Genomic DNA, 24,018 nt, shown 5'->3' with positions numbered 1-24,018 from the left:
AATTTGAAATGTTTGTATTAAAATATTTCAGGCCTAGAGAAAAGGAAAAATGAAATATTTAATTTATTGTAGTAATAATTTATCAGATTCAAGTCAGTTTTCCTGTAGGAAATGAACAGGAAGATACACCTGCAGAAATTATCCACCATTATTCCTGAGAAATGTGCAAGTAAATAAATGTGCTCCAGTCATCATCTTGGCTACCTGTGGATTTTAGAAAGATAATAATTATAACAATTAATTCATAGAAACAGAAATACTAAAATGAATGCATTTTCCCCCTTTTATTACATCATAGCAAATAGCACATGCTCTGGAAATTGAGAACAAAGTTCTTCAGGAACAACTGAAACAGGCTGTCCAGGTAAATGACATTATGTTCTTTTAAAATTGTTAACAAGTGAAGGAAATATCTGTAAACAACTTTTTAAAAAATTTCTTTGGGTTTTTTACTCTTTTGTGTGTGTGTTTATGTTGGTCACCATACAGTACATCATTAGCTTTTGATATAGTGTTCCATGATTCATTGTTTGTGTATAACACCCAATGCTCCATGCAATATGTGCCCTCCTTAATACCCATCACTGGGCTAACCCATCCCCCCCACCCCTTCCCTCTGAAACCCTCAGTTTGTTTCCTAGAGTCCATAGTCTCTCATGGTTCGTCTCCCCTTCTGATCTCCCCCCCTTCATTTTCCCCTTCCTTCTCCTAATGTAAACAACTTTTAAATGAATAATTTTGACCTTGAAAACTAATAGGTCTATGTATTGTACTATTTCTCTGGATTTAAAGTGCATTCATTTTATGTACTAAGAATATATTAGTAAAATTTAATATTCATTCTTATTCAAAACAATAAACTAGAAAGAAAGGTAAACTTCCTTAATCAAATAAAATAAATCTATTTCAAACTGAGACACTGTTATGTGGACAATAATGCAGGCATCCCAGCTCAACTCAATTAAACTACAATGTTGGTTTTTACTACTCTTTATGAAATTCTTGTTTAATGATTAAAGAAATGAAAAAAGCTACAAACATTTTCATAAGTGGATAGACAAAAGTATAATTATTTTTATATTTATTTTCCTTTGAAAAAATGCAAGATAATACACAAATTTATTAATAAAATATTAATGACATAATTTCAAAATGTGGCTGAGGACAAAATAGATATAAAAAAGCAATGGAAGGAGGCTGGGAAAATGGCAGAATAGGAGGACCTTAATTACACCTCATCCTGCAGATATAGCTAGATAACACTCATATCAGCATAAATAACAGAAAACAGCCTGAAGGATGGCAGAAAAAACTCTACAATTAAAGGTAGAGAAGAGGCCACACTGAAGAGGGTAGGCAGGGTGAGGACATGGTGGGGAGCTAAACATGCATGTCGACTATCCCTAGGAGGAAGGGACACTGTGGGTAAAAAGATGGAAGAGAAACAGACTGTTACACTGGGGAGCCTGCATGGAGAAGATGAATCTCTGTAATATTTGAAAGCAAGAGGTTCCAAATTTTGTGAGTTCTTACAAGTAGCAGCACTTAAAGTCTGGAATTTGAAAAATTAGCAGGCTGGCTATGAGAGAGCTCAGAGGGTATTAGGAAGCTGAGTTCTGTCTTTAATGAGACATCATGATAAACAACTTGTGGAGGTACAGCATAATAGCAGTAGTTTGAAAAATGCATGGAGTATATGGGAGGGAGAGTTATTTACTCATCTCAGAGCCCATCTCAGAGTGGTGGGAATCAAAGGGAAACCCCTCCAGGAACAAAGGAGGTGATAGGTAACATCTCCCTTCCCCACTTTCCAGCATAAACATAAGGCCACTTGTAGGAACCAACATGATGCCAACATTCAGTACCTAACTTGCTTCTACTAAGCCCTACCCTCTCACCCTTCAGCTGACCCAAACTTCCCATTTGCTCCAGTCCCAGTGCTGTGGGTCCCTTTCCCCAGAAGACCATGCAAACTTCACCAATATGTCCTCTCTTGGTCTACTATTTTGTTCCTCTTGTCCCGGCAGTGGTGTCAGGCCCTGTGGAAGCTCAAGCTGCAACCTTGTTAAAATTGCATGTTCTATCCATCCAGCACTGGTCCACTGCCACAGAAGCAGTGGCAGGTCTCATTTCACAAGCAGACTTGTTCGCACTTTGTAAAGTGTGTTCCACCACAGTCAGGGACCAAACCCTGTCAACAATAGGCAGAGAGTCTGTTTAGATGACTAAAGAAAAAAGTGGCTAGGACACAACAGCAGGCCACATAAAACACACACAGGAGACACCCTATAAGCATCAGTTCCTTGAGACAAGGGATGCTGCACTGCAGGCACTACAGTACCTCTTCTTCATAAGGCCATTTTTAATAGCAGGAGATGTAGCTGACTTTCCTAAAACACAGAAACAGACAGAGTTGGGCAAAATGAGGAGACAGAGGAATATATTCCAAATTAAAGAATAAGACAAAACCATATCAGGGGCGCCTGGGTAGCGCAGTTGTTAAAGCGTCTGCCTTCGTGATCCTGGAGTCCCGGGATTGAGTCCCACATCGGGCTCCTCTGCTGGGAGCCTGCTTCTTCCTCTCCCACTCCCCCTGCTGTGTTCCCTCTCTCTCTGGCTGTCTCTCTGTCACATAAATAAATAAAATCTTTAAAAAAAAAAAAAAAGACAAAACCATATCAAGAGACCTAAGCAAAACAGATATAAGTGTTATACCTGATAGAGAATTTAAAGTAATGATTATAATAGTACTCACTGGACTTGAGAAAAGAGTGGAAGATGTCAGTGAGACTCTTATGAAAGAGATAAAAAAGAACCAACAAGAGACCAAGAACATGATAATTGAAGTTAAAAATACACATGATGGAATAAATAGCAGGCTAGAGGAAGCAGAGGAACAAATTAATGACTTGGAAGACAATAGTGGAAAGCAATGAAGCTGAGCAAGTTAGAGAGGAAAAAGATATGCAAAATCTCAATAGACTTAAGGAACTCAGTGACTACATCAAGCATAATATTTGCAGTATGGGGATCCCAGAAGGAGAGACAAAAGGGGGCAGAAAATTTATTTGAAGAAATAATGGCTGAAAACTTCCCCAATCTGGGAAAGGAAACAAATATCCAGATCCAGAAGGAACAGAGATTGTCCAACAAAATCAACCCAAGGAGGTCTACACAAAGACACATGGTACTCAAAATGGCAAAAAATATTGATAAAGAAACAATTTTAAAAGCAGCGAGAGAGAAGACAGGAAGATGATGGCAGAATAGGAGGACTCACCTCATTCCATGACTATAACTAGGTAACTATCAAATCATCCGAAATACCACAGAAACCAATCTGAAGACTGACAACTACAGGAAGAGGCCACCTCAAAGAAGACAGGAAGTGCAGAGATGTGGTTTGGGGAGAAACACATCCTGGCTGTGGCAGAGGGGAAGCAGCTGTGGTCATTGAGAATGGTGAAAGAAGAGCATGCAGTGGAATGCACAAGGAGAATGTCTCCCCAAAGTCATTGGGTTGGAAAACAAAAGGAGTTGAATTTCATGAGTTCTTGCAACCAGCACAGCTTGAAGCCTGCAGTTTTAAAGGTCAACAGACTTGGTTGAGATAGAGCCCAGAGGGCAGTGTATTGCTCTTGGAGGGAAGGCAGGCAAACAGCTTGGGAACATACAGCATGGAAACAGTGATCTGAAGAGTGCCTGGGGCACACCGTGGGGAGATTATTTGCTTTTCTCAGAGCATGTCCCTGAGAGGCAGCATTCACTGAGACACCTTTTGGGAGAAAAGCAGCTAGTCACTAGTTCCCTGCTCCACCCCTCAGCATAAACACAGAGCCACCTGTAGGAAGCAGTGCAATGTGGATACTGGTGGCCTAGCTTGCTTACACTAAGCCCCATTCCCCTGTACTCCAGTGGAACTGCCGTTCTCAGTAATGCTTACCTCAGCCCTGGTGTAGTTGGCTCATCCACCAGAAGACCAGCACAAACACTTGCCCACATCACATCTCCCAATCGGAGAGTTTTGCAGGGCTTCAGTTCTAGTGGAGGTGATGACAGGTCTCATTTCACAAGCAGATCAGAGTACACCTAATTAAAACTCACCACTTCAGGCCAGGGACCAAACACTGCCAACAGCAGGCAAAGAAAGCCTCTGAAATAACTGATCTGAAGGATAGAGCAGCCAGAACGTAAAAGCAGAAGACATGCAACACACTGTAGGCACTCCCTGAAGCTCTAGGTCCTGGGCACTACATGACCTCTTCTTCATAAGGCCATTACTTTTAGGAGAGAAGAGGGAAACATAATTGGCTTTTCTAACACACAGAAGGAGGCAGAGTCTTAGAAAAATGAGAAGACAGAGGAATTTATCTCAAATGAAAGAAGAAGATAAGGTCGTGGCCAGAGATCTAAGTGAAGCAGATACAGTAACATGCCTGATGGAGAATTTAAAGCAATGATCATTAGGATATTCACTGGACCTGATAAAAGAATGGAACACATCAGTGAGACCCTTACCACAGAGATAAAAGAGTTAAGAAAGTATTAATCAGAGATGAAAAGTGCAATAAATGAGGTTAGAAAGATCCTTAATGCAAAGAACAAGAGGCTGGAAGAAGCAGAGGAATAAATTAATGACCTAGAAGACAAAATAATGGAAAGCAATGATCCTGAACAAAAGAGAGAATTATGCACCATGAGAATAGACTTAGGGAACTCAGTAACTCCATCAAAGGTTATAACATTCGTATTATAGGAGTCCCAGAAGAAGAAGAAGAGAGAAAAGGGAGCAGAAAATTTATTTGAAGAAATAAATGCTGAAAATTTCTCTAATCTAGGGAAGAAAACAGACACCCAGATCTAGGAGGCATAGAGAACTCCCTTCGAAATCAACAAAAGCAAGCTGATACCAAGATGTATTGTAATTAAATTTACAAAATATAGTGATAAAGAAAAAGTCTTAAAAGCAGCAAGACAATGGACCCTCAACTTTATGGTCAGCTAATCTACAAAACAGGAAAAAATACCCAATGGAAAAAAGACAGTCTCTTCAATAAATGGTGCTGGGAAAATTGGACAGCCACATGCAGAAGAATGAAACTGGACCATTCTCTTACAGCATACACAAAGATAAACTCAAAATGGATGAAAGACCTCAATGTGAGACGGGAATCCATCAAAATCCTGCAGGAGAACATAGACAGTAACCTCTTCAACATAGGCTACAGCAACTTCTTGCAAGCTATGTCTCCAAAGGCAGGGAAACAAAAGCAAAAATGAACTTTTGGGACTTCATCAAGATAAAATCTTCTATACACCAAAGAAACAGTCAACAAAACAAAGAGACAACCCATGGAATGGGAGAAGATATTTGCAAATAACACTATGGATAAAGGGCTGGTATCCAAGATCTATAAAGAACTTCTCAAACTCAACACCCAAAAAACAAATAAGTCAAGAAATGGGCAGAAGACATGGACAAACACTTCTCCAAAGAAGACATACAAATGACTAACAGACACATGAAAAAATGTTCAACAACATCACTTGGCATCAGGGAAATACAAATCAAAACCATAATGAGATACCACCTCACACCAGTTAGAATTCAGAATAGGAGGGGAGATAAAGAATTTCACAGACAGACAAAACTAAAGGAGTTCATGACCACCAAATCAATTCTGCAAGAAATATTAAAGGGGACTCTTTGAGTGGAAAGGAGGAATCAAAAGTGACAGTATAAAGGCAGGAAACACAAAAGGAGTAAAAACATTTCTATGAGAAATCATTCAAGTTTTTGTCATTAGATCATTCAAGCAGAAAATCAACAAGAAAACAAGTTTTATGTGAGAATCCAACAGCTTAAATCCTAATAGGGAAAAACAGAGCTTTTCCTCTATGATCAGGAACAAGACAAGGATGTCCACTCTCACCACTTTTATTCAACATAGTAGTGGAAGTCCTAGCCACAGCAGTCAGAGGACAAAAAGAAATAGGAGGCAATCAAATCATCAGGGAAGAAGTAAAACTTCTTTGCAGATGACATGCCTGAAAGATTCCACTAAAAAACTGCTAGAACTGATAAATGAATTCAATAAAGTTACAGGATACAAAATCAATGTACAGAAATCTGTTGCATTTCTATACACTAATAAATAATGAAGCAGCGGAAAAAGTAAGAAAATAATCCCATTTACAACTGCACCAAAAATAATAAAGTACCTAGGAATAAAGCTAATCAAAGAGGTGAAAGACTTGTACTCTGAAAAGTACAAAATGCTGATGAAAGAAATTGATGATAACACACAGAAATAGAAAGACATTCCATGCTCATGAATTGGAAGAACAAATATTGTTAAAATGCCTACATTACCCAAAGTAATCTACACATTTGATGCAATCCCTAGCAAAATACCAACAGCATTTTCGCAGAGGTAGAACAAACTTATATTTGTATGGACTAACAAATGACTCCAAATAGCCCAGGTAATCTTGAAAGAGGAAAAACAAAAACAAACAATAGACTCGAGGTATCACAATTCCAGACTTCAAGTTATATTACAAAGTTGTAGTAATCAAAACAGTATGGTATTGACACAAAGACAGATATATAGACCAATGGAACAGAATAGAAAACCCAGAAATAAACCCACAATTATATTGCCAATTAAACTTTGAAAAAGTAGGAAGGAATATGCAGTGGGAAAAAGTCTCTGCAACAAATAGTGCTGAGGAAACCAGACACTACCTGCAAAAAAGAATGAAATTGGAGCTACATCAAAATAAAAAGCTTTTGCATATTGAAAATACAATCAATAAATCTAAAAGGCTGCCTACTGAATGGGAGAAGATATTTGCAAATCACATATTTGATAAAGGGTGAGTGTCCAAAATACATAAAGATCAACTCAACACTAAAAAAAACCAAATAATCCAATTAAAAATGGGTAGATACTCTGGAAAACACTCTGGAAGACACTCTGGAAAACAGAAAAATGTCCTCAGGACATTAAAGTAGAGCTACCTTACGATCCAGCAATTTCTCTACTGACTATTTACCCCAAAGATACAGAGGTAGTGAAAAGAAAGGGCACATGCACCCCAATGTTCATAGTAGCAGTGTCCACAATAGTCAAATTGTGGAAGGAGCTGAGATGTCCTTAATGGTTGAATGGATAAAGAAGATGTGGTTCATATATACAATAGAATATTATTCAGCCATCAGAAAGGATGAATATCTACCATTTACATCGACATGGATGGAACTGGAGGATATTATGCTAAGTGAAATAAGTCAATCAGAGAAATACAATTTTCATATGGTTTCACTCATATGTGGAATATAAGGAATAGTGCAGGGAACCATAGGGGAAGGGAGGGAAAACTGAATGGGAAGAAATCACTGAGGGAGACAAACCGTATGAGACTCTTGACTCTGGGAAAGAAACTGAGGGTTGTGAAAAGGGTTGTGGGTAGGGGGATGGGGTAACTGGGTGATGGGAATTAAAGAGGGCATGTGATATGATGAGCACTGGGTGTTATATTCAACTAATTAATCATTGAACATTATATCAAAAACTAATGATATACTATACCTTGGCTAATTGAATTTAAATAAAAAAATAAAAATGGGCAGAAGACATGAACAGACACTTCTCTAAAGAAGACATCTAGATCACCAACAGACACATTAAAACATAGTCAACATCACCCATCATAAGGGAAATGCAAATCAAAATCACAATGAGATTCATCTCACCCCTGTCAGAATGGCTAAAATCAAAATCAGAAGGGGGAATGAAGCATGAGAGACTATGGACTCTGAAAAACAAACTGAGGGCTTCAGAGGGGAGGGGGGTGGGGGAATGGGATAGGCTGGTGACGGGTAGTAAGGAGGGCATGTGTTGCATGGTGCACTGGGTGTTGTACGCAACTAATGAATCATTGAACTTTACATAAAATAAATAAATAAATAAATAAATAAATAAATAAATAAATAAATATTAGACTACAATAAAAAATACATTAAATAGAAAAAAAAACCCAAAAAACAAACAAACAAACACCTCAAGATACAGCAAATGTTAGTGAGAATGTGTAGAAAATGGAACCCTGGTGCACTCACTGTTGGTGGGAATGCAAACTGGTGCAGACACTGTCAAGACAGTATGGCCTTTCCTCAAAATATTAAAAACAGAACTACTGTGTGATCCAGGAATCACAGTACCCAAAGAATACAAAAACACGAATTCAAAGGGATATATGAACCTCTGTGTTTATTGTAGCATTATTTACAATAGCCAAACTATGGAAGCACTCCAAATGTCCATTGATAGATAAAGAAGATGTTATATATAAAACAATATATATTATATATATAATGCAGCATTATTCAGCCATAAAAAAACCCCAAATCTCTCCATTTGCAACAATATGGATGGAACTAGAGAGTATAATGCTAAACAAAATAAGCCAGTCAGAGAAAGACAGTTACCATATGATTTTACTCATATGTGGAATTTAAGAAACAAAACAAACAGGAACATCTGGGTGGCTCAGTCAGTTCAGCATCAGCCTTCGGCTCAGGTCATTGTCCCGGGACCCTGGGATCAGCAGTCTCCCTACTCAGCGAGGAGCCTGCTTCTCCCTCTCCCTCTCCCTCTCCCCTCTGCTCATGGGCTCTCTCTCAAATAAATCTTTAAAAAAAGAGAAAAAAGGGGGAAAAAAGGAGGGACAGACAAACTGAGAAACAGACTCTTAACTTTATAGAGCAAACAGATGGTTACCAGAGGGGAGGTGGGTGAGAAGATGGGTAAAATAGTTGAAAGGGATTAAGAGTTCACTTACCTTGATGAGCACTGAGTAATATTTGGTAAATTACCATTTTGTACATACTAATATAACACTGTACATTTACTACATTGGAGTTAAAATTTAAAGAAAGGAAAAGAAAAAGAGCAATAGGTTTCCTTCTTATCCAAAACAACCATTTAGAAACCATAATGGAGACGATTCTATTTATTATTTATTTTACTTATTTTATTTAAATTCATTTAGTTAACATATATTGTACCATTAGTTTCAGACGTAGAGTTCAATTATTCATCTGTTGCATTTAACACCCAGTGTTCATTACATCAAGTGCCCTCCTAATGCCCATCACCCGGTTACCCCATCCCCTCACCCACCTCCCCTCTAGCAGCTCTCAGTTTTTTCCCCATAGTTGAGTCTCTTATGGTTTGTCTCCATCTCTGATTTCATCTTATTTTATTTTTCCTTCCCTTCCTCTACGATCCTGTTTTGTTTCTTAAATTCCACATATGAGTGAAATCATATGATAATTGTCTTTCTCTGATTGACTTATTTCACTTAGCATAATGCCCTCCAGTTCCATCCGTGTCATTGTAAATGGTATGATTTCATCCTTTTTGATGGCTGGGTAATGTTCCATTGTGTGTGTGTGTGTGTGTGTGTGTGTGTGTGTGTGTGTATCACATATTCTTATCCATTCATCTGTCAGCGGACATCTGGGCTCTTTCCATAGTTTGGATTGTGGACATTGCTGCTATAAACATTGTTGTGCAGGTGCCCCTTCGGATCATAACATTTGTATCCTTTGGGTAAATACCTAGTAGTGCAATTGCTGGATTGTAGGGTAGCTCTATTTTTAACTTTTTGAGGAAACTCCATACTATTTTCCAGAGTGGCTGTACAAGCTTGCATTCCCACCAACAGTGCAAGAGGGTTCCACTTTCTCTGTATCCTTGCTAACATTTGTAGTTTCCTGACTTGTTAATTTTAGTGATTCTGCCTGATGTGAGGTGGTATCTCATTGTGGTTTTGATTTGCATTTCCCTGATGCCAAGTGATGTTGAGCATTTTTTCATGTGTAGAGATGATTCTATTTATAATACTAGAGTAGCATATTTAACAAAAAATACAAAGTTTTTTAAATGAAGTAAAACACACTTTACTGAGGGATATAGATGAATAATGAAGAAATAGAAATTTATGTTTTTGGTTTTGAAGGTACAATATTATAAATATTTCAATTTTCTGTATTTTCCAAATTGATATATAGATTTAAAGCAATTTATTTCTGGGTATAGATGGAATTATTTTGGAGTTTAACAGAATTATTACAGGATATATTGAGAAAGGAATCTGGTGACTATTCAAAAGAATAATAAGGATTTGGTTGTTAAAAAATCAATATGTAATATAACACTATAATAACTAAAACAATGTGGTTCTGGATTTGGTGCTGAATAAAAAATCCAGAAGCAGATTCAAAGGAATGCAATAATTTAGTATATTATAATTTTAGTTACTGAAACTTTTTTATAGACAGACAAAATAGTCACAAAAAGTAAACTACTATAAAAAAAGTAGTTCTCATGTGATAGTTTGTGACACACATCAAAATAAGTTGCAGCTTGATTTAAGATCCAAAATTAATAAATGAAGTATGAAGATATAAGAAGAAATACTGGGTAACAGTGATATGGTCTTGGCTAGAGCAAGGTTTTCTAAGCATCATATTGCAAAGGGATATTGCAATATATTTGGCTATTGTTAATTTAAAACTTTTGTATGTTAAAAGATTCATAAGATATAAAGATAAATGCAAATTCTTAACAGAATGTTTTATATGAAGATCTTTTACAAATCTATAAGAAATATGAATGTCCTTCCCTCAAATATTCCCCCAAATAAACACAAACAGGCAAGTCATAACTTAGAAACACACAAAGACAATAAATGCATATGAATATATTAAACCTCACTAGTTATCAAATGCAACTTAAAATAACAGTGCGATAGATTTGTTTTTTACCTACCATGTCAGTAAAAATTTTAGGAAGAGAAATGTCTAATATTGGTGGATATATGTTGAAATAAGTAATCTTTTACATAATTCTATTACTATGAATTAATAATACTTCTCTGGAAGAAAATATATAGCAAAAGTTTGGGACACCGTAGGCTTTTCATTGAATCAGTGCAGTTACAAAAATTAATCATAAAGAAGAGTGTACAGGGATTTTGTGCAAGTATGTATAATATAAAAAATTTTAATAGCAAAAATTTTTAAATTACCAATGTGTCCCTAATAAGAAATTTGCTAAACAAAAGTACACTATTAAATGTGCTTCTATTAGCTATTCTGATTTAGATGTACATTTATTATCATTGGGACATATCTATGACATTATTTAACAAAAAGAGCATATCGGGTATGTATAGTAGGATCCAGTATGGATAAAAATTTTAAAAATACGTATATGCACTAGTTATATACAGAAATAATGAAAAAGGATATATATCAAATGTTAACAGTGAATTTTCTGTTTGTGGTGAGATTATTTGTGAACTTCATTTTTGTTGATCTAAGTAAAAAATTATTAAAAGTAGCATTTAAAAACCTTATATTCTAGAAGAAATAAATTATTTTTCACATTTTCTTTTATTATTTGATATTGTAGATATTAGTTATCCCGGTTACATTCTATCACCTTTTCTAATGTATATCTTTTATTTACTTTTATTGTGACTCTACAATAATTAGAGCTTTAAAAAAATAATAGGGGAACTTCCTGGGATATAAAACTAGCGCTCAAAGTGGAAGGCATTTCTTCATGGTTTTTAATTTTAATCTATGGATTAAACTATGGATTATACCAGTGGTTTAATTTAGCTCTCTCCAACTTAGTAAAAATAAAGTTGAGAAGTAATGTGGACATGAACATATTCTTATTCCTGAAAGTTGTAATATTGACAGAAAAATGTCACACATAATGCTTGATAAACCATTACTTTTTTAAAAACAGGAAGCTGAAAGAGCTAAGCTTCAACTTAACTATTTCCTAAATCAAGGGACGGGATCACTTAAAAGTGAAGGGAAGAACAAGACAACAATAGAAATGGGTATTAGTAAAATGAAAGTTGAAGATTCAAAAGATATACCATTGGAGAAAGGAACAAGGAAATCACTAGTTACAGATTCAGGTGGACAAAATACGAATTCTACAATCCAAGACCATCTACAGGTAAGGAATTACTGAAATAGAAAAAACAGAAGACAGAAAAACAGTAATCTGTGCTGTAAGATTATCTTTTATATTGTTGTTTACTTCATTTGTATATATTATTTCAAAAAAATTCTATGCCCTGGTTTTTTGCTTGGACCTTTTGCCTTTCACCTTTGGTTATAGCAATTCATTGTCTTGAATACACATTTATAATTTAGATATATTTTGGTTTTAAATGATGATATAAATGCCTGAGATTTGAGAGCCAGATAAAATAGTTCATAGACTAAAGATATTTTGGTATAAGGTAACAAAATTAAATATAAATGCAAAACTATGGGGAAACATTTTCAAATTTATCTTTCAACTAAAGTACAATTGACACACAATGTTGTATTAGTTTCACGTGTACAACATAGTGGTTTGTTAAGTATGTATGTTATGCTTTGCTCACTGCAAGTGTAGCTATTATCTGTGCAGAAAAATTCTTGAAAAAAATGTATTTTTGATTGTGTTGTCCAGTGGATTCAGAAGCACTTTCCTGAACATTGAGATTTATTAATCTGTGCTTAGAAGAAAATAACAGTCTACACATAAGCAACTTTATTGACAAGCAATGGAAAGAGTTCAAGAAGTAAAGCAAAACTGCTGAGAATACAATTTTGATTGTCCTTGTTCTAGCAGGATAGGTATTATCAGGTCCCTCATTTCTTTAATAGTATTTTATATTCTTTAGTGTCCTTCCTTCTCATTTTCAGAATGAGAGTTTATGTGTATTAGAGATAGCATAGTAAAATTAGCAAATGGGCAATTAATAAAGTAAAATTAAAGGCCAATACTCTAGCTTTTTAAAGGGGAATATCATCACACAGCAATTTTATCCTTATTTTAATCTTTTTTTGTATATAATTTTTAAAGTTTTTATTTAAATTCCAGTTAGTTAACATACAGTGTAATGTTAATTTCAGGTATACAATTTAGTGATTCAAGTCTTACATATAACAACTGGTTCTCATCACAACAAGTGCTGTCCTTAATCCCAACACTTATTTAACCCATTGTATGAAATTTTAATTGCAAATTATGTCAGTTTCTTCTCGGAAAGATAAAAAAATGAAAGCAATTGTTCTTAATGAAAAAGAAATTATTAAGGTTATTAGGGTCTTTTTTGTTTTTTGCCCTGAATTGAATACAAAAGCAATTTTTTTAGAAACACAGGTTTCTGTGAACTGGCTTAAGACAAAGAGAAAGTGTGGCAACACAATTTAAAATATGCTAGTCACTTTATATCCTCTGTCATTATAAAATATGCTGGTGATTTTATATATATGTACTAGTCATTTACACAATAAGTAATAAGTAAGGTAGCTATCAGCACCCCCATTTTGAAGATGAAACTGGAGCCTAAAAAAATTAACTATGCAACATCATAGTAATGTTGAATTAGACTTCAAACCTAGGTCTTTTACGGCTTCAAAATAAGGTCAGGATATCTTCTTTGCTTCTCTGTGTGGCTGCATTTGAACCCTCACTTTGTTAATAGACTTAGTGTTTTTTTATTTCCCAGGATTCTTCCCCAAATCCAAAATAAATCCTGTCATATATGACAAGTTAAATAGAAAATGTTAGGTTAAAAATAAGACGAATTTGAAAGAGCAACTTCATTACCTGAGGCATTTTACCAGGTAGCTTTATCACCTTCAATCTGGGCAAGTGATTTTTATTTTTAGTGGTTTTATAAATAGATTAACAGATGCCTTTCTTCTTAAATACTCGGTTTAACAGTCCTTACTAAACACCTACTATATACTAGCTTCTTTGCATGGATGGTGTATATAATATCATTTATTTGGATTGGCCTGCTCTGGTAATAATGAAACAGGATTCATTACTGAAGATTTTGTTGAAATAGAAGTTGTTCATATTCACTGTCTGCATGTTCTTATAGTAATTTTTCACTTAACTATAATCCTTTTTCCCAACCGCTATATTAAAACTATTTTTGCCAAGGTCACAACAAATCTATTTGACCTTATTCTGAAGGATGCTTTATAGTTTATTTATCTCATTTATTCTCTTAGCATTATTTGATCATGTTTGATCATTTCTCTCTTTTTTTTTTTAAGATTTTATTTATTTGAGAGAGTGAGAGCAAGAGAGAGAGAGCAGAAGCAGGGGAGGGGCATATGGAGAGGGAGGAGCAGACTCCTCTCTGAGCAGGGAGCCTGATGAGGGGCTCAATCCCAGGACCCTGGGATCATGACCTGTGTAGAAGGCAGATGCTTAACTGACTGAGCCATCCAGGCACCCCCAACCATTTATTTCTTTTCTTTTCTTTTTTTGTTTTTGTAAGATTTCTTTATTTATTTCTTTGACAGAGAGATCAAGCACAAGCAGAGAGAGTGGCAGGCAGAGGGAGAGGGAGAAGCAGGTTCTCCACTGAGCAGGGAGCCTGACATGGGGCTTGATCCCAGGACCCTGGGATCATGACCTGAGCCAAAGGAAGACGCTTAACCCACTGAGCCACCCAGGTGCCCCCTGACCATTTATTTCTTTTTAATGTAGTCTGCATTTTGTTTTAGAGGCAGACTAATTATTTGGTTTTCTTTATATTTTTCTGGTACTGTGTTTTGGTCTCCTCTTGCGCTGTCCATTCTTTAACTCTTGGTGTTTCTCTGAGTTTTCCCTCCTGGATTCTCTTTTTATTCCATATACTCTTTCTGAGTATGCTTATATACATTTATGGCTTCAAGTGCTCAATAAATCTTGTGTCTCTAACCCAGATATTACCTAATTTCTAGACCTATTATCTATCAGCCTTTTGAATTTACCTACTGGAATGGTCCACAACATCTAAAATTCATCAGGTCCTAAAATAAACTAATTGCTTTCTTCTTAGACTGCTTCTTCTCCCAGTACTCAAAATTTCCTGGCATTCTCATAACCTGATTGCTGAAACTAGAATCTTGGGAATTGTTTTTTGTCTCTTCCGTTTTTTTCTCAATCCAACTATTAGCCATAAAATTTTACCCATTTTTTTTCCGGTTTCACTGGCAATTCCCAGGATGCCACCAGGATTCTAATTGCTGTGGCTTTGTCCAGAATTAACTGTCTTTAGTCCAGTATCCATGTTGATGTCTAGTCATCTTTCAAATTAAAATCTGTTCATGTTAACCTTCTTACCTAAAATCTTTAATGGTTCCCATCATTCTTTGGTTGAAGTGCGAATTCCTAATTTTGGGTTAAGGTTGTGTCAGATCCGGTCCTTTCTTGAGATGCCAGGCTCATTTTTAATTAGCCCTCCTCCCGACCCATTCATTGCAACTGACTTCATAAGCACGAGCACTCAGACACACATACAAATATATATTTATGCTTTAGCTACACTGAACTTCCTTAAGTTCAGGGAACACACTACGTTTTCTGTCACCTTCATGATTTTGCATAACTTGTTCTCTTTGCTTTCAACACTGTTTCTCCCTCCCTTGTTTCTTAAAATTCATCTGGTTAAAAAATGAATGAAGAACAAAAAGTACTGTGTTATCTTTTGGTACATAATAAATTACTACAAAACTTAGTTGCTTAGACAACAAACATGTATTATTTCATAGTATCTGTGAGTCAGAAATCCAGAAAGAAGGCTTAGCTAGGTCCTCTAGTTCATGGTCTCAAAAAGATGCAATCAAAAAGTGTTATCAAAGGAAAATCAGAGCTGGGCAGTCAAGAGTTTAAAAAAACAGATTTTATTCAAGCCCATTGCAATAGGAGAAAAGAAACCTCAGTATAGAACGTGTTCAATTCCTAATACACCAGTGGGAAGTAGAAATTTATAGCCAAAGAGTAGGTTGGTGGTCCATGGACAGTTACTAAGAGGAAACATTGTGGGTATAAGGAAGATTCTGGCTGAACTGACCTAATAGGATCTTTGCCGAAGGTAGGCAAGAGCGATCGGCTATAGGGACACCTGAATGCCTCAGCTGATTAAGCAACTGCCTTTGGCTCAGGTTGTGATCCTAGGGTCCCTGCTCAGTGGGGAGCCTACTTCTCCCTCTCCCACCCCCCTGCTTGTGTGCTCTCTCTCTCTCTGTCAAATAAAATCTTAAAAAAAAAAAAAAAAGAATCATCAGCTATCACCTAAAGGATAGTGAAAGATGAGGAATCTGATTAAGTATTGAGGGAGATCAATTATAGAGAATGGGCACTGTTAAATTGACTTATCAGGGTTCTTACTAAAATGGGATTTTAAAAGGATGTACACAGATGGGCCTAGGAGAAGGTTCAAGAACCTAAAATTTTGGTCAAGCACAGAATCTTTATCAGCCCCCTCTCATGTTCAAGGAAAGAAGTGATGTTCTTTCTTTTGAACAAATAAGTCCATTTTTTGGTCACTTCTTCATTATGGACTAGCTGAATCATCTGTTGGGACTTGTTGGTGTTAGAAGTCAGACATTTAATGACAAAAGTTTCTGTGAAAGTAAAAGCAAAGATTAATAGTTAAAAACTAAGTTTCTGAATCTAGAGGGAAGCCAGTCAAAATTTCTAGATATTGGGCTTTAGATGATGGAGTGAGGACAGCGATCCAGTCCTGCAATGGATTTCTTGGTGTGATTTGAGTACCTGTGGTGATGGCATTGGGTATTTCATTGAACTTTCTAAGAGGCCCACACATCAGCAGGCATGACAGCAGCCCATTCTGATCTGTCATGAATCTGTCAAGGTGATTTTCTTGAAATTTTTATCAAGTCTTCCAACTTCAGCTTGGAGAGCTTCAGGAAAAGGGCAGTTCTTGTTCTCAGTGATTTCAAGTCAAAAGGCAGAAAAATTGAAAACACTAATTTGGAAAGTTGTCACCAGATATTAGAGGAAACTAGAGTTCAGCATTTTGTCCAGTTCATAGGTGGATAATAAAAACTTAAAGACAATGAATAGGACTAGAATTAAACACCCACAAGGGTATGTTTTTCATTTAAACATAATTTATCTGTGATCCCCCCAGTTCTAGCAAAGATAAAGTAAGACAAATTCATTTGCAAAATAAATCTAGTCTTATTAAAATCGACCTGATTATTTATACAAGTGCAGCAAGAACAGTGACTGACTACACAGGTCTTGCATTTGCTTTGCTGGAATTTTTCATAAGGAATTTGAGGTTGGACTTTTAGAAACTTCTTGAGGCTAGGAAGCCAAGCCAAGTACTCTCAATCAGGCTTCACAGGCAATATCTATAGACTTGGATGAATTCCTCTATTCTAGAGGTCTCCAAGATATTCTGAGTTTCCTGAGCCTGCCAGGAAGTGACTTTCTTTGCTCATCTGTGTGGTCAGAAACCATATAAGCAAGATACTGGGCATGTTTTTGAAGGAGGGCTTTATCGGCTCCATCAAATCAACCTTAGTTCCTTAGAGCTGCCTGACTATAACTGATTTTATACATCATTCTCAAATGTGACCTTCCAGTCAAAGTCTTGGTAATATAACCAGTTTCCAATTGTGTTCTGTTTCAAGGGGAACGGATTCCTATTTTATTTATGCAAATAACTATATTGCCATGGAAATAAGAATGCTAAGAGTTTCCAAATTAAGAGGGATCAGATAGAGAGAAAAAGTAGTTGTTCACAAAGTATACTTTACCTAATTGCTGCAAGTTATAGATAGATTAAGACAATAGAGAAGAATATTTCCTTAAATCTGGAAAAAAAAAAACCATTCAGGAAGCAGCTATGTTTCAAAGGGTCATTGAAAAAATTAATCATCCTCATCAGTTTATTCAGTTCTACCTAATTAATTCAATTTTTGTTCTACTTGATCTTGTGTTAGCGGTTTTATGAATCCATTAGCTTCTTTATTAGTTCTTGAAATCTTATCAGTCTAGTGGCATGGTCTCAAAGTTATTCAAGTGGTACCATGATGATGCATTCTCACCAGTAGCTGATTATAAATACTTTCAGAAAAAGAATCAAAGTAAAACAATTACTATCTGTGAATGATAAGTGACAAAAGGGTCAAGATAAAAATCTGATAAGAATTAATTACAATGGAATTGACAAGGAAATTTTGTTATTTCTATGACATAGAACATTTTAACATAATAAGCAGACGATGAAGGTACTGACAAATTTTTAAGAACTTCAAACAATTTCTGGAATACTTATATTAGTAACATATATCCATACACACATAACCTATGAAGGTTTATCCTCATTAATTTGACAATACTTTCCACATGATTTAACATACCACATAAACATAATTAAACTTCTCTCTTTTATAAGGTGAAAGACAAATCCTTTGAGATTTTCCAGGGACCCTCTGGGAAATTTCAAAGATAGTTTGAGGTCAAAAGACTTCATTTAGCATTTGATTTGGGGATGTTGTTAAACATTAAAAAGTCTGAATACCTGACAAAATAGGATCACAGGTCGTTTAGTTATTTAACAAATGTAATAATATAAGATTTCCAAGATAAATATAGAAGGTTACATTAATGTTAAAAAAAAAACACCTTAGCTTTCTAATATTGAGATTTGATTTTCTTAAGTAATTGAATACTTGATAAAGACAATATGACGTACAGAAAATTATTTTGCTACAATACAGGATCATTGTTTTCTAGACAGATTACTGAAGAGATAAAGAAAAATCTTTCATAATCTCTTATCAAGAGAATATCAACAGTCCAAGAAAACTATCCTTTCAACAGGGACAAAGTAGAATCCTAGGTTTGTACCAATGTACTTTTGATATCAATGCTCACTAAAAAAACTTAAAAATAAATCCATTCCAATTCTTATCTAGCTTGACCACACATAAATTTCCCTTTCCAAGATTCCTTTTGCACCACTTTTTCTTTTAAAAATCCATTCAACTTTTGTATTACTCTTTTCCGTTTTCCTCTGGAACAACTAGCTATCCTAATTTAGGAAAAATTTATTCTATTTTTTCCTCAACAAAAAATGTCCTTCATACCTTTCTTATTAAAAAAAAACCACACACGTTGTTTTCCTTACATATAGACTCTTTTTTTCCTCTATCTTTACCATTCCTGTTAGCTTCATTTACATACATTAATTAGGATTTTAAACCATTAGCAGCCTTTTTTCTTTTTAACATACTAGGAAGTAAACAATTGTGAACTGTCAGCCACATACTATTATTCCCTAACAAATTTATGAGCACATCATTTCACAATTTTCTAGAGAAAAATATCTTTTTCATAGTGCCAGTTATCATGTTTATTAAGAGATCAAAATATACGTAGATTCTCTATACTGTATAAAAACAAGATGCCAAAAGTTGATAAATTTGTGTTCAGCAGTTAATGTTTCAATCTTTTATCTTATTTGGAAATGATCTAGCTCATCAATGACTATTCATTATTTAACTTAGTATAGCTTTTTAAAGTTTCAGGTTATCAAAAATATTTTTTAAACTTTTTAAAGAGACATATTATGAAATATAATTGTTGAAAAGTTCACTTATAAACTTTTATTCCACTGACATCTATTTAATTATTCTTAACTATTATGCTTGAATTGCTCATGAAAGTTATATGAGAAATTAAACAAAGCTAGTCCTCATTTTGCTATTTTTCTTATTAACAAATCAGGTATCAAATATATCACAGAAGCAAAGGATCTAAAAAGTTAAACATATGGTTCATCCCTCTTTTTTTTTTAAACTGTTGTGCCTGGTGTGTATGAAGCAATTCATTTTTTTAAAATTTAAATTCAATTTACTTGACATATAGTGTATTATTAGTTTCAAGGGTAGAATTTAGGGATTCATCAATTGCATATAACACCCAGTGCTCATTACATCAAGTGCCCTTCTTAATGCTCATCATCCAACTTCCCCATCCCCCCACACATCTCCCCTCCAGCAACCCTCAGTTTGTTCCTTATAGTTAAGAGTCTCTTATGGTTTGCCTCCCTCTGTTTTTATCTTATATTATTTTTCCTTCCCTTCCCCTCTGTTCTTCTGTTTTGTTTTATAAATTCCACATATGAGTGAACTCATATGGTATTTGTCTTTCTCTGACTGACTGATTTCGCTTCGCCTAATATCCTCTAGTTCCATCCACATCATTGCAAATGGCAAGATTTCATTCTTTTTGATGGCTGAATAATATGTCATTATATATATAAATATATATATAAAAATATAAATATATATACACACACACACGTAGACACACACACAGACACACACACACACACACACACACACACACACACACACACCACATCATCTTTATCCATTCATCTGTCAATGGACATCTGGGCTCTTTCTGTAGTTTGGTTATTATGGACATTGCTGCTATAAACCTTTGGATGCATGTGCTTCTTTGGATCAGTATGTTTGAATCCTTTGGATAAATATCTAGTAGTGTAATTGCTGGGCTGTAGGGTAGTTCTATTTTTAACTTTTTGAGGAACATCCATACTGTTTTCCAGAGTGGCTGCACGAGTTTGTGTTCCTACCAAAAGTGTAAGAGGATTCCCCTTTCTCCACATCCTCACCAACGTCTGATTGCTTCTTGAGTTATTCACTTTAGCCATTTTGACTGGTGTGAGGTGGTATTTCATTGTGGTTTTGATTTGTATTTCCCTGATGCTAAGTGATATTGAACATTTTTTCATGTGTCTGTTAACCATTTGTGTTTTTTCTTTGGAGAAATGTCTGTTCATGTGTTCTGCCCATTTCTTGACTGGATTATTTGGTTTTTTGGGGTGTTGAGTTTGATAAGTTCTTTATAGATTTTGGATACTAGCACTTTATCTGATATGTCATTTGTGAATATTTCCTCCCATTCCATAGATTGCACTTTTAGTTTTGTTGATTGTTTCCTTCTCTGCATAGAGTCTTGTCATCCTGATGAAGTCCCAACCGTTCATTTTTCCTTTTGTTTCCCTTGTCTTTGGAGACCTATCTTGCAAGAAGTTGCTGTGGCTGAGGTCAGAAAGGTTGCTACCTGTGTTCTCCTATAGGATTTTGATGGTTTCCTCTCTCACATTTAGGTCTTTCATCCATTTTGAATTTATTTTTTGAGTATCGTGTAAGAAAATGGTCCGGTTTCATTCTTCTGCATGTGGCTGTCCAATTTTCCCAGCACCATTTATTGAAGAGACTGTCTTTTTTCCATTGGATATTCTTTGTCAAAGATTAGTTGACCATAGAGTTAAGGGCCCATTTCTGGGTTTTCTATTCTGTTCCATTGATCTATGTGTCTGTTTTTGTGCCAGTGCCATACTGTCTTGATGATTACAGCTTTGTAGTGCAGCTTGAAGTGTGGCATTGTGATCCCACCAGCTTTGGTTTTCTTTTTCAACATTCCTCTGGCTGTTTAGGGTCTTTTCTGGTTTCATACAGATTTTAGGATTGTTTGTTCCAGCTCTGTGAAAAATGCTGGTGGTATTTTGATAAGGAGTACATTGAATGTATAGATTGCTTTGGGTAGCATAGACATTTCAGCAATATTTGTTCTTCTAACCCATAAGCATGGAATGTTTTCCCATTTCTTTGTGTCTTGCTCAATTTTTTTTATGAGTGTTCTATGGTTTCAGAATGCAGATCTTTTACCTGACTGGTTAGGTTTATTCCTAGGTATCTTATGGTTTGGGGTGAATTGTAAACGGGATTGATTCCTTGATTTCTCTTTCTGCTGCTTCATTATTAGTGTATAGAAATGCAACAGACTTCTGTGCATTGACTTTATATCCTGTGACTTTGAAGCAATCCATTTTTATTGTACATTTTGTTCTTAGGTTGGATTTATAGTTTATAATAGTAAACATTTAGCAGCTATAACATAAACTTGTTTGACTAGTGAACTTAGGTAGAAAAAATTGCATGTCTGCATGTATTAAAGCTGACATCTCTGAATATATGCCTGCTTTTATTTTAACAATGATTTTAAAACTAGCTTTATTTACCAATTTATATTTCAGATCATATGAATCTAAAAAGCCCCCACCAAAACATTTGTGTTAGTTTCTGTATTTTTGGAAGTTGTCTTAGAAATACTTAATTTATAATGACACTCATTCATCTCTAAGCCAATTTGATAGAACTCCTTTAAGAGATTTTATTGAGTAATTTGGTGATATCATTTGGAGGAAAAAATAACACACATATATAATACTCACACATATAAACAAACAAACAAAGAGATGCAAAAAGAGATCTTAATGCTTTCATTAAAAAATGTTAGCCTTGAATCAGTAAAACATTGTAATACAAACTCAGCTGGTCTATATGGAAGAGTTAGCTTTCATCTTTTTTCCACTTTATATTTTTATTCTAATTGTGTTTCTGGCAACTGGGATAAGCTAAGCTTACATGTTTGTCAATATTTGTGGAGAAGACTTTGTTTTGCCTTGATATGTAATCTTAGGGAAGTGTGGACTAAGTTTTAGGTGAGTGACTGAGAAGATGTCTTGTGGCTTTCTGGCTCATCAAGTGGGCAAAACACTAATTTTGTTTTCAAATAGTGTCTTTCTCTCTTTTCAGCCTGAAATGGTTGCTTTTGGGGGTCTGAGTCTCTTGAGATCTCTTCATAGGGGGTATGGGGGCTTAAAGTTTAAGTGACTATAGGGAACCCAGGGGCTCAAGTGGGAAAGGGAAAGTCTGGCAGGGTAGTCAGAAAGATGAGGGAGGTTGGTGGTTAAAGAGGGACATACCAAAAGATTCAAGAGAACCTTAGTGAAGACTGACGATGATAAAAAGAGGAAGGAGAAGTATTAGTGATAGGAAGGGAGAGGTTTCAAAGGTTTTTAGTCAACTGAGAAGCTCCCATGTTCTTAACTAATGGTACCTTTATACTTAAACAGAAAACTTAGGACTCAAACATAGCTTCTGTTCCTTACAGATTAGCCCCTTACAAATACAGAAGCCTGGAAATTGAATCGAGCCTCCATTTATCTGAGACCCTAACCAGATTCTGGAGTATACTCAGAATCTTAAGAATCAAAATCTGTCCCTACTAACTTCAGTGGACATTTGCATGGAACAATGGTTTAGGAGTTGGACTCACCACCAGTGGATCCTCAATTAGTCAGGAGTGAAAACAAAGGCTTCAAAAATACACAAAAATTGAGGTCCTGGGTGAGTGTTCTGGAGTCCAGTGATGAATCTGATCCTATCTGAGTCACAGCACTGTAATTGTCAAAGAAAAACAAGAGCTGGGCAGTAGTTAAAGTGATAAAATCAGATTTTCAATGTCAATGTTGGTCTTGGCTACATTTGTCTCAAGACCTAACTGGAGGAGGATATACTTCTGGGCTCAGCATATACTCATGGAACTATTGTTGGGCCTCAGATATTTGCTGGATGTTACTTGGTGACATCAGTTCCTTGCCATGGAAGCCTTTCCATAAAGTTAGTTACAACACGGAAGCAGAAACAGGGAAGAAGAGAGGGAAAGCAGCAGGGAGGGAGGGAGAAAGGTAGAATCTAATCTCAGAAGTGATATCCTATCACTTTTGCCATATCTTATTCATTACAAGTAGAAGTAGTCACCAGGGCCAGCCCAAACACAAGGGAGGGTAATACAACAGGCATGAATACCATGAAACAGGGATCACTGGGAGCCATTTTAGAGATTGCCTACAAGTAGATTGTTATGAGGTTGTGCAAACTCTTGAATTGAGTGGTAAGTTAAGCAGTTTGGTCTTCAGTTGTCAGAAAGGGAAGAGCTGCTTTGTATTGATCCTATAATTCATAAGGTCTTACCTATGTATTGTAACTATAAATATATTTCATTTCTTTTGCTGATATAGTTGTCTTAGGTATTACAATACCTTGTTTGGCTGTGGAGCTGTGACATTGCTAGTATCAAGAGAGGGTTTTCTCAAATGAGGTTGCATGTTCCCAGTGCTCTTGGGAAACTGTGAAAGGCAGCTTATCACCCTGTGCTACTGGTGATAGCAACTTAAAATTTAGAAGAAGTGGAAGAAAAATATTTAGAATTCCTACCACTGGACATTAGA

The 24,018-nt window shown here is 35.6% G+C and overlaps 1 protein-coding gene across 1 annotated transcript in view; it reads left to right on the top strand.

Moving 5' to 3' along the window:
- CCDC7 (coiled-coil domain containing 7) overlaps positions 1 to 24,018 on the top strand; it is a 245,984-nt gene that overhangs the window by 109,003 nt on the left and 112,963 nt on the right. Inside the window, exons 14-15 of the mRNA XM_057304764.1 lie at positions 299 to 364; positions 11,832 to 12,050. Of these exons, the coding sequence (XP_057160747.1) occupies positions 299 to 364; positions 11,832 to 12,050 (285 nt within the window). The remainder of the gene's footprint in view (positions 1 to 298; positions 365 to 11,831; positions 12,051 to 24,018) is intronic.

The sequence above is a fragment of the Ursus arctos genome, unplaced genomic scaffold (genome assembly GCF_023065955.2).
Source record: "Ursus arctos isolate Adak ecotype North America unplaced genomic scaffold, UrsArc2.0 scaffold_30, whole genome shotgun sequence".
In the NCBI taxonomy this organism is placed as follows: Eukaryota; Metazoa; Chordata; class Mammalia; order Carnivora; family Ursidae; genus Ursus; species Ursus arctos.
This window is presented reverse-complemented; position numbering and strand designations above follow the sequence as displayed.